General features: G+C 47.5%; 2 protein-coding genes across 2 annotated transcripts; one reads left to right on the plus strand and one right to left on the minus strand.

The window, feature by feature from the left end:
* The first annotated feature begins 735 nt into the window (after window positions 1-735).
* Window positions 736-6,503, plus strand: cfl1 (cofilin 1). The gene is made up of 5 exons (XM_084448909.1): window positions 736-802; window positions 4,110-4,280; window positions 5,034-5,173; window positions 5,973-6,049; window positions 6,342-6,503. Exons 1-5 carry the CDS (start codon window positions 800-802, stop codon window positions 6,452-6,454), a joined length of 504 nt encoding a protein of 167 aa, XP_084305035.1. The 5' UTR covers window positions 736-799; the 3' UTR covers window positions 6,455-6,503.
* Window positions 6,504-10,176: 3,673 nt separating this feature from the next.
* On the minus strand, window positions 10,177-11,337 carry prss23 (serine protease 23; the record flags this gene model as incomplete). The annotated part of the gene is made up of 1 exon (XM_084448614.1): window positions 10,177-11,337. One exon carries the CDS (start codon window positions 11,335-11,337, stop codon window positions 10,177-10,179), a length of 1,161 nt encoding a protein of 386 aa, XP_084304740.1.
* Between the last annotated feature and the right edge of the window lie 368 nt (window positions 11,338-11,705).

The following is an 11,705-nucleotide window of genomic DNA, read 5'->3' on the forward strand; positions in this document are numbered from 1 at the left end:
AGGCTATGCTGCATACATAAGCTGTTATTAGCTGTTATAGAGGGTTAGGCCATGCTGCATGTATACGGGTAAAACAATACATGTTTTTTGAGAAGGGTATTCACCATAAATGATTCAGTAATCGGAAAGAGTCGTAGTAATCGGAAAGAGTCGTAGCCAAAGTAAAATAATCTTTAGCCAGGTAGAGTAACAAAGTAAAGGTTTCATATATTAGACCACTTGATCTTGAAGTTGTGCAGTTTCATTTTAAAATCTTTATCAATCTAAAATTCTAATTCCAAGGAAACAGATCAGCAGAGGTCAGCAATACCGTGCAGTACCGTACCATAGACAACATGGGCCATGGATGTATTTACTTTATAAACTAAATAATTATCACAAATTCAAAATTATGTTCTGTGGTATGACAGTAGACTACTCCAGATAGATAGGTAGACAGACAGATAGGCACTGATTGCTGAGGGTAAATTGTTGAGTAGCACAAATATGCCTACTATTCAGTTAATTGTTGTACCGATGAGTGTCAGCAGACATATTACCCATATAATTATGTTTTTCACTGCTTATTGTGCCATTTAATTATCCTGAAACCAAATGATAACAGAAGAACATCTGTTCCCATCATGCTCTACGTTGAATCTCATGACTCGTTCGTACCTTCCTGGGGATGCGCGTGTCCTCTGTCTTCAGGCACGCGCATTAAAGGCGCGTTCGCGCGGTGTATGAAGTGTGAGCGAGACCCGCCGTGCAACACATCCATTCAATCTCTAACCAACCGCCGACCTATACAGAGACAGCCATGGTACGTTCACATTTAACAACTACCCTGACATTTCATTACTTTCACCGTATTCTTGGGAGTTTTTCTTATCGTGTTAACAGTGTGATATTGACTCATTTTGTAATTAACGGCAATTTCATTTTAGTCGAGCCAGCAATGACGGCTGTATGCTTCGCCCAACGTTTGATGGCTGTTGAATGTCCATCCAGCCTCGCAGGGTTCTATAAAGAGCCGTTGGGATAACGGTCCTTCGTTCTGAAGCATATTTGTTGTACATATCCGTTACTCTCTTTACTTTGCTGACTATTAGGGTCCCGTATTTTAGTGGTCGGGAAAATGTCAAAGATCGGCCCAAAAACAACTGGCGCCATTTCCTTCCTTGCCCATTCTCCGGCGTCACCCTCCAGGGCCTGCCCGTCTCTCCGCTCTGCTAGCCGGCTAGCCGAGACCGGCTTCTGACACACCCAACCACCATCGGCTGTCTTAACCAGTCACAGCGGGCTGTGTCGGTACTCGTCTGTTTAGTGCCGGCCAGACCCCTGCGGCTGTGTTTCTGCCGCTAGCTAGCCGTATGTAGGCTCCAGCCTGGGTAACAGGGGAGATGTGTGGAGCCTGAGCCGAGCTAGCGGTGGTTCATTTCCTCCTTTGTTGTGTCTCCACCGCGGCAGCGCAGTACCGGCTGAACAGCGATGCGCAGGTGGCATACGGACTGGACTAACCTATAGATTATTCATTTATTTCATCAACAGATTTTCTATGAAATGCATTTAAATCGAGTTCATGGACATGTATTTTTATGGACATCGTTTTGCCTTATATAGAGCTATTGTTGCACATGTGCGTTACTGCATCCATGGCCCCACCCTGGATTTTGGTGCAAAGAGCATTTTTTAGCCATACTAGCACAATGGTTAATTCTCTCACTGCTGTTTCAACGTGCCGTTAACGGAGGCGTAATTTCGCGGTCAATCTAAATGTATTCGAATATGACACGTTTTTGTAATCACGTTTTACCGTTATTTGCCATTCCGTTAGCTTTCTTGGATGTTGGGAGGTTTTGTGAGCTAGCACCGGGCTAGCCTGCGGGAGGGCCTTTGTCACCGGGCATCGATGCTCTTCCTGGTTCTGCTTCCCTCTACAACTGCTGCTCAGCGGCGCTATGCAACGGAGCCAATCGCTCCAGATACGTTCAAATAAAGATTAGCCGTGTTCAAATACAGATGCCAGCCACGGATAGATAAGGGAATGGCATTGCCGTAAGCGGTCATGATTTCCACCTTGGATGATTGCGATTGCTTTGGTTACAGTGCAACGTTAGTGTTTGTATGAAATATCACATGGCATTGATATTTTGACTATTAAACCTGTAAAATATTTCGTATGACAGTTAGTCACGTTAGTCCACAAGGTTTTAAGTTCGCTTCTGTTCTAAACTTCCCTGAACGACGTGCTGGTTGTAACTGAAATTCGGCAAAGCAATATATCCACACGAGATTTATAGGAAATATAACTTGACTAACCCCCCTATACATTCATGGTTAAGGATTTTTAGATGTCTCCCCTGAGCTGTTTGAACATTGACATTTAGCAACGGGGTGGTATTTTATAACAGGAAAAAGGGATCTATGATGAAACATGCTTTCTGCGTGGAGGTACATACTTGATCTCTACTGGCACTCGGCCATTGACATAATTGGTTTGTCTGTGGTGTGACCAGACTGTGTTGAAATGGTTGTTAGAACAATCCGAATAACATTCGATAGTGGTGCTCATGGTTGATTGGTAGGGTTTTGCGGCCCAGTAGTTGGCTTCTGTTTGCAAACATTGATGCCTCAACTCGTGATGGCCCTGGACACAGAAGTAGCCACGAATAGCACTACAGTACCCACTCACCCCCTCCCCAAACCCGTTAGTTCGAGGTGAAAATCAGTTTTAGATTTTTTCAAAATTTTGCCAGACTCGCTCAATCAAACCCTTGTACTGCTGCCTACAGCAGACATCCCCACACACCATTCTCATACACATTCCTTTAAAGTGGGTCACTATTTAGTATCAGGATGGGTGGATGGCAATGAATGAGCAGCACTTTTTCATTTTGGGGGTGTGTATTAACATCCTCACCGACTCCTGTTTAGTGTTGTAATTAAGGATACTCCCCTCTTGATATCATAAGAAACTGAAGGGAGCATTGGAAAACCTGTTGGGGAAGGGCTTTGGTTACAGCAAGCCTCTAACATTAGTCATTTTTCATTTAGCAGACAGCCTAACAGATATGGCAACATCCTCTGCCTGCCTGGTCTGAAGGCTGGTGTGATTCCTGTTGCGCAAAGTGCCTTAAACGGAGTCAGAAGACCTGCCTGAGTTCACGGGGCTGTTGTGACTCAGGGAGGTGGCCCGTTCTCATTTGACAGAGGAGCCATTGTCTGTGACAGAACCGTGCAGTCTGAAGCCTATCTCCTGCCCCCCCCCCTTCCCCCCCGTGGTCTTTCACACAGCTACGTGGCAGGGCCATCACATGCTGTTTCAGCCGGGAGGACGGGCCCCACTTGGGATTATGTAACAGGGCTTTTATACCTGCCCTGTTGGGATCCTTGGGGAAACACACCTGTTACCTGACCATATCAGGTGGAGCCATTAGATAAGTACTCGGTGCCAAAGGTCATTAGTGTGTAACGGTATGTAATTGCTACTCCTTGTGAGGCTCCTCCCCTCCTGGTCTGTGTCCTGCGTTGTCTGAAGTTGATATTGTAAATCTAATCTGCTTGACTGACACTCCTGCTGAGTCATTCAGCTCCTGCTCTGACTGACCAGGCCATGTATGGTGATCTGCCCCAGGCCCCACTTTCTTGATATTTACATTTGAAGACCCACCCACCCCAACACCATGGGGTGCGTTTATAACAAGTAGCCGTTGTTGCAGTCAAGCCCACCGCCTCCTTATCAATTCCCATTATCAGCTGTTCTTGTAAGATGCATTCCTACAGCGTGATGAGTGACAGACGGCCCTCTCTGAGCCTCCTCCAGGGTCTGGTGTCAGAGCCCGTCGGCTCGCCTCTCCCCCGGCTGTCCCTGCTGCACAGCTGGGCCTCGGGGCCTGCTGGAAATGGCAACGCTTGTCATGGTGGATTAAAGGCCAGCCCAGAGCCATATAGATCTATCATATGAGCCTATGTGGTTCAGGGCTAGTTAGTTTATGGATGAAGTGCATCTCGCTGCAGAATCCCCATGTTTTCTAGTTCTTCAGATTCCCATGACCCCCCCCCCTTTCTTCAAGCTCATGACTTTCCCAACTCTGATGGATCTTCCTCTCTCTCTGTCTGGTGTCCAGGCCTCCGGGGTGACAGTGACGGATGAGGTGGTCGGGGTCTTCAACGACATGAAGGTGCGCAAGGCTCAGGCCAACGAGGAAGAGAAGAAGAAGAGGAAGAAGGCTGTGCTGTTCTGCCTGAGTCCAGACAAGAAGAACATCGTCCTGGAGGAGGGCAAGGAGATCCTGCAGGTAGGCATGGGAATTGGATCACATTTTATTGATAAGGTTACCGATTAGGGCTGGGTTAAAAAAAAAAAAAACGATTAATTCATGAATCCCAACATCGATCTTTTAAATGAAGGAATGAATAGTTCATTAATTAATTCAATGATTCATTCATTCATTCATTTTTGGAAATCAGTATCGATACCCAGCCGTAGTAGGCCTGTTGATGTGTTGCATATCTTGGCAGTCATGTAATTAAGGTTACAGATAAAAAAAAAAAAAGTTTTAGTAACACTAACTGAATCGATGTTGAATGGAATGGAATCTAATTGAATCGTGATAATCGATTCTGAACCGTGTGAATCGGAATCGAATCGATTCTTGAAATTCGAATCGATACCCAGCCTTATTACCAATGCCGTTAGTGATTCTGCTTTTCGGTTCTTTATCAAATGGAAAGAGAGTGGGTGTACAGGTTTTCAACTTATCTCTTGAATCTGTAGAAACTGTAGAAAAAAAGCTTGAATGTCTGCCTAGTAACATTTATTAACAGATTAAAATGAATTACAATGCTCCTTATCTTTTCCTTTGTAACAGCATAGACACATGACATTGTTTTGCAATGAGCAACTGTCAGAAAAACATGCCGGCATTGATTTAAAAAAAAAAAAAGAAAAAAAAAAAGAGCCAATTAAGCTTGGAGGCATGCAGTGTCAAATCTGACTTAATGATTTGAGATTCTCTAACGATTCTGCTTCTCTACTGACCCTCCGGCAGGGCGAGGTGGGCGACACGGTGACCGATCCCTACAGCAGCTTTGTCCACATGCTGCCGCCTGATGACTGCCGTTACGCCCTCTACGACGCCACCTACGAGACCAGAGAGACCAAGAAGGAGGACCTGGTCTTCATCTTCTGGTGAGGAGGGGGGGGGTGGTCATCATCTTCTGGTGAGGGGGTTGGGCCTGGTCTTCATCTTCTAGTGAGGGGGGTGGTCATCATCTTCTAGTGAGGGGGTTGGGCCTGGTCTTCATCTTCTGGTGAGGGGAGTGGTCACCATCTTCTGGTGAGGGGGTTGGGCCTGGTCTTCATCTTCTGGTGAGGACGGGCGTCCATGATGGGATGGTGGGGGCGATGGGGCTGTTTGTATATCAGTTAATTTACATCAGATCAGGACTGAATCAGATGTGTAGTTCAGACCTTCACACATTGAATTGACAGGTCAAATGATGTTCAGTCATGACACTGGCCTTTGGCTGTTTACAGTATTAGTCCCATTATCAGTTATTCACTGGTTGACACACTAGAATGATGGACCCGACCCAAGATGGCGCCCTCTATGGCTGCCGTGGCGTTGCTGTGCTCTGCGTTTTGTTTGTGTGTAGTTTCTGTGTCATGTGCTACTTCTTACTCAAAAGAAGAACTACTGAACATTGGGAATTCAACCCCACCGGACATTTTTCCTCAACTACTTCCTCAACAAGAGGCCAAAGCAAATTCCTATATGTTACTGTAACATAATGGCGAATAAAGGATATCTGAATTAGTCAGAATATCATTCAGCAATCTTCAAATTTGAACCTGACGATGGCCTAGTGCCGAGCCGTTTGATTTGCTGCAAGTGTAGAGGAGGTGTGTAGGAGCTTTGTTCTTGATCAGTCTTTGATTAGTCAGCATGTCAAGAGCGCTTGGGCTGAGTTGTCATGTGTTCCCACAGGGCCCCAGAGAGCGCCCCGCTGAAGAGCAAAATGATCTACGCCAGCTCAAAGGACGCCATCAAGAAGAAGTTCACAGGTGAGGGGCTCCTCTTTGGGTTCTGCTGTTAACTAGACTCCTCGTACACAACCCCAGTGAACACAGCGCCCTCTAAAGGTGGCCTGGTACACAACCCCAGTGAACACAGCGCCCTCTAAAGGTGGCCTGGTACACAACCCCAGTGAACACAGCGCCCTCTAAAGGTGGCCTGGTACACAACCCCAGTGAACACGGCGCCCTCTAAAGGTGGCCTGGTACACAACCCCAGGGAACACAGCGCTCTCTTAAGGCCTGTCTTGCCACTTCATGTTCCTTTTTGTGTCTCCTTCAGGTATCAAGCATGAGTGGCAAGTGAACGGTCTGGATGACATCAAGGACCGACGCACCCTTGCCGATAAACTCGGAGGCTCATCTGTAGTCACCCTGGAAGGAAGCCCGCTTTAGTGATGAAGGCCTAGCAGACATATCTGAGGAGGAAATGGCGTTCATTCCAGTATGGTGTGGAGGGGGGGGGGGGGGGGGGCAGAGGAGCAGAATTATTGTGGGATTGTTGGGGTGGGTTATTGTGGGTGGGAGTGGGGTGGAAAGTGACAGTTTTCAAGTTCCACATTCGTAGACTGTCATTCCAGTTCACAGCGTAATGAACAAAACACACACAAAGAAGGAAACAAGAAACGATTGTAAAAAAGATAAAATTGATGAAGGATGACGAATATAACTGAATACATAATATGTAAATGTTTGAGGACAGGGTCTTGTTCTTTCTGGGTTTTAAGGAAGATCCACTTTAATGAAGATTGCGTACAAAGGGACAGGCAACAGCTGTTACAATTCCAACTAATGGATCCTGAAAGATACTGTTTTTAATTCAACTACCTTTTTGCCAAACTTCTAGTTAAGTTTTCTAAGTGTGTGTGTAGCTGAGACTAGTTGTAGTACAAAAACAATTTAATCCGATTGCACAAGATGTATCATAACATTGGGGAACACGGTTGCATTTTCTTATTTCCTTTTCTTTCTTTTTTTGAACACACAAATTCTGAAAGTGATTCCAGTTATTTTTATTTACAGTTCTGAATGAAGAAAATCTTGACATTGATGTATTTGAACGCATTCCTTTTGTTTGTTAAAAGCAAGGATCCAGTGGGTTAGAAGTGTGATTGGGTGGTTTGGAAGGCGGATGGGGAGCGATGTAGTTTAACAGCCTGTCTTCAGAGTTTAAACTGATGTTGAATGGTGGGTGTTTTGTATCGTCTCCTCTCTAATAAAAGGCACTAAACTAACAAGTTTGTTCGGCTCATTGTCCTTATAAGTCTATATAACTGGGTTGTACATGTCCAATCCAGCTATATACTTATAACATGTTATAGGTCTATAGCTGGGTTAGACATGTTATAAGTCTAACTGGGTTGGACATGGTATAAGTAGCTGGATTGGATATGTTATAAGTACAGTATATAACTGGGTTGGACATGTTAGAGGTCTATAGGTGGGTTGGACATGTTATAAATCTATATCTGGGTTGGACATGTAAGTATACAATGGCAACTGATTGTAGGCAGTATGACGTGTCCACAGGGCAAGGCCACCAAGCCCTCTGCTGCCAGGCAGGGAGTGGCACAGAGAAACTGGAGAAGGAAACGAGGAACAAAAGCTTGTTCAGTTCCTTCTGTGCCACACTACATCCTTCCTTCCTACCTGCAACTATTTAGACCCTAAATAGAAAAGCATCCGTACCAGTTTACCAGCAGGTAAACGCTGTGGCTCAGTTGTAGAGCAGGTCTGATCGTAGGGTCGGCGGTTTGAATCCCGCCTCCTGTCCACATGTTGAAGTGTCCTTGAGCAAGACACTGAACCCCAAATTGCTCCCAATGAGCAGGCTAGCACCTTGCATGGCAGCTGCCGTGAATATGTGTGTGAATAAGTGAATGAGAGGCCATTGTAAAGCGCTTTGGAAAAAAGCGCTATATAAGTGCAGTCCATTTACTATTTACCATCCATTACATCCATTACATAGCTCGGGAGGTAGAGCGTCTGGCTGGAGATCATGAGGTTCCCGGTTTGATCCCAGCTCCTAGCATTGTGCTGAAGTTTCCTTGAAAAAGACCCTGAACCCCAAAATCTCTCACCACTAGGGTGAAATGATGTATTTTCTTATATTTCTTAATTGATTATTCTTGTGCTATATTATGTTGTTATGGACTTTTAATAATTTTTATCACTCAACGCACTTGTAAATGAGGATAACCTCAATGTGTTTTTGAGTATAAATAAAGGTTTGAATGAATGAATGAATGAATGCACAGTACCTAGTAATTTCGCTTCACAGCAAGAAGGTCCCAGGCCTTTCTGTGCAGAGTTTGCATGTTCTCCCCGTCTTCACAAGGGTTTCCTCCAAAAGAACCCAATCCGAAAAACATGCAGAAGAACAGATGATCTTCAGACCAGGACCTGGACTGAGCACTTGGACTTGGTCCCCGGGCGCCATGAACGATGGCTGCCCACTGCTCCTGACTGCCCCTGGAGGAGGACGGCTTGGATGGGAGAAATGCAGAGAACAATTTCTACCGGCGACCACTGAAGATATTTGTGTGTGTTGTGTGTCTCACTGTGTGGCCAATAAAGACCCTTGAGGTCCAGAATTATTTTTTTAAGTGGATTCCCCAAGACAGAGTAAAAAAAAACAACAACAACAACATTAAATGTAATTAATTTCATCTAATGTCTATGGTTTCTGAGTGATAACACACTAACTAAACACATTTAAGACTACAGCCAAACCTGCAGTCAGCCTCGTGCTGGTGATATTGTGATTGCCTGTGCATGAAACATTCTAACCACAGGAGGGCGCCCCAAGTCCACTCTTCACAAATTGGGACGTGAACTTCGTATATCAGAGAACATCCACACAGACAACATTCATAATAGACATAAGCAATGGTATAAATCTCTCAGTTTATTAAAATAGAAGCATTTTCCAAAAATAAAAGTATCAACAATCTGATTCTCCTCCCTCTGCCCTCCAACCTGATCAGCTCTGGGAAAACAGTTGTCTTTGCAGCAGCACACATTTGAAATGACACTCCCCTAGATGACCACACAGGCTTGCTCCTTGCTCCATCAATCTGTACACACACACACACACACACACACACACACACACACACACACACACACACACACACACACACACACACACACACACACTCTCCCATCACTCCATCCATACATCCATCCATTCATTCACACCAATTCATTTCTCTCAGTCCGCTTTGTCACCTGATGACATGATGCAGTGCTGTGGCTCGTTGCGTTAGTAGTGTGGCCTGGCATACTATGTTAGTGTATGTTGGAGGTCTGTCTACTGCCATGTGGGTCATTGGGAAGATGGACCTCCTTTAAGGAATAGACCCCCCCCTCCCCACACCTTAAATAGTCACCCCTCCCCCCACGTTATTGTAAATTCAACTCCACGCACTCACATTTGATCCGCAGGGCTTTGAGAAGAAGGCAAACAACGGAGTAATGATATCTAGAATACACTAAGAAGAAATCCAGCACACTGAAAATGAACTTGTGCTACTACCACAGTTATCAAACAGCTAGGCTCTAAAGCTACGAGACACACATCAAGTACACACAGAAACACACAGAGACACACACACACAGGGACACACACACACACAGGGACACACACACACACAGGGACACACACACACACACACACACACAAGGAAAGGATCAGCGTTTTTTTCTTCTGATCTTGTAAAAAGTTTCCTTACTACGGTGGAAATATTGTCTCAGTGTCCTGAGGATGACCATGTAGGAAAGTGCATTAAAGGCTGTTGTGATGATAAAGTTGGCCGTTGCGTGTGAAAGGTTTCCGTCAAAGTGATTTGTTAATCTGAGGGTGAGAAAAACAGTCATGGGGAATTAGGTCAGATCCGGAGGGGAAAATTCTCCACATAGCAGTTCTTCTGTGATAGCGCTTTAGATTTTAAATCTTTATTTGGATTCAATCCAATTCCACTCGTCCTTTTTTGTTACAGGATAAAGGAAGGCTATCCCCCCCCGCCACATTTCCTTTCGCATGCTTTAATTACTTTCAGTCGACGGCTTCAAAGCTTTCGCCCGCTTCCAGTCCCGCGCCGTCTTCTCCGTCAGTCCTAACTGCAGTCTGCGCGGTTCCCGTGGACCCAGTAGCAGATCTGGGCGAACTTCAGCGGCGTGAAGCGCACGGCCACGTTGTAGTCCTTGTTCTCCCCGTCGATCTCCAGCCACTGGTGCCCGGAGAAGACGCCGATCACCTTCCTCTCCCAGCACTCCAGGCCGTCGTCCCACACGCGTCCGTACACGCCCGAGCCGCTGGCCCCCGGACGGGCGTCGCAGTGCTGGTAGATCAGGTCGTTGGACTCGTCCTCCACCGGGCAGAAGCGGTAAACCAGCTCCCCGGGCCGGTCGCTGTCGAAGCCGGAGAAATGGATGCGCTTGCCGGCCAGGTCGTCGGAGGAAGGTGCCACGGATAGCCGCATGAAGGGCCGGCGGTGGGGCCAGCGCAGCTCCAGCAGGGCGTAGTCGAAGTCCATGCTGACCTCCTGGGGCCCCTGGATCCAGCCCTTGGGGACGCGGGTGCGTCTCACCCGGACCCAGCGCACCAGGGGCTTCCCGACGGGGGCGCGGCCTCCCGGCTTGGTGCCGTTGACGGAGGGCGGGGTCAGGAAGCCCACCCTCAGCTTGCGGGCCCCCTTGACGTAGTCCTTCCCGTCGTGCACGCAGTGGGCCGCCGTCAGGACGTGGCGCCGCGACACGAGGACGCCGGTGCAGCCGGTGGAGATCCGCACCGCCGTGGAGAACGGGTAGTCTAAAAGGAAGTGGTCGCCGCGGATGTTGAAGCGGCCGTCCGCCCCGTAGATCTGCCGCTTACGCCGTCTGCGTCTGGCGGGCTCCCTCCGCCCCCTCCCAGCGGGGGGCCGGGCGACACCCCCGAACCCCCCCCTCCTCTCCTCCTCCTCCCCCTCCTCCTCCACGTCCACCGTGGTGAGGGTGCGGGAGCCGTCGGCGTACAGCGTCTCGAAGGACAGCTTCTCCGACAGGGCGGCGTCCTGCTCCGCCCGGTGGTAGCAGCTGGTATTGCAGTGGGTGGTGAGGTCCAGTTGGGTGTGGGCGCTGAAGCGCGAGCGTGCGAGGGTCTGGGGGGCGTGGGGCACCAGGGAGGGGAGGGGGGCGGCGTGCTGGTGGGGGGCGGGGCCCCGGGACGACAGCGACAGCGGCAGTAGGAGCCAGAGGAGCAGGACTGAGGGGACACAGTTCTGAAGCGTCGTCGTCATAGTTGCAACGGAAAAAAACGCTGAAACAAGAAACGGACAACAATTTGCAACAGTCCAAGAAAGACCAGCGGACTCATGCACTTGTCTACGGCACCGAATGTTTTACATTAGCTAGGGGAACGTCATGGTCCGCTTGATTAATGTGGCTTAAAAACAGATTTATACTCATCACACAACTGGGGATGACGTTAGCCTGTCTCCATGATTTAAACAAGCTATTCAAGTTATTTTACACGTATTCACAAACTATAATCATCCATTAAATCCGTTCCCTCTATCTCGCTGACAGGTGGATTCCAAATCCTCCTCTCAGTGTTCAGAGTCCGTAGACGTCAGATCAGCTTACGCAGTCTCATGTTGCAACGCAG

Source organism: Borostomias antarcticus (genome assembly GCF_949987555.1).
Source record: "Borostomias antarcticus genome assembly, chromosome: 14".
Lineage (NCBI taxonomy): Eukaryota > Metazoa > Chordata > Actinopteri > Stomiiformes > Stomiidae > Borostomias > Borostomias antarcticus.

Excerpts from the sequence above, each read along its gene's own strand:
- cfl1 (XM_084448909.1), top strand. Across the intron at positions 4,281-5,033 it reads AGGGCAAGGAGATCCTGCAG|GGCGAGGTGGGCGACACGGT; the intron begins GTAGGCATGGGA and ends ACCCTCCGGCAG. Across the intron at positions 6,050-6,341 it reads CATCAAGAAGAAGTTCACAG|GTATCAAGCATGAGTGGCAA; the intron begins GTGAGGGGCTCC and ends TGTCTCCTTCAG.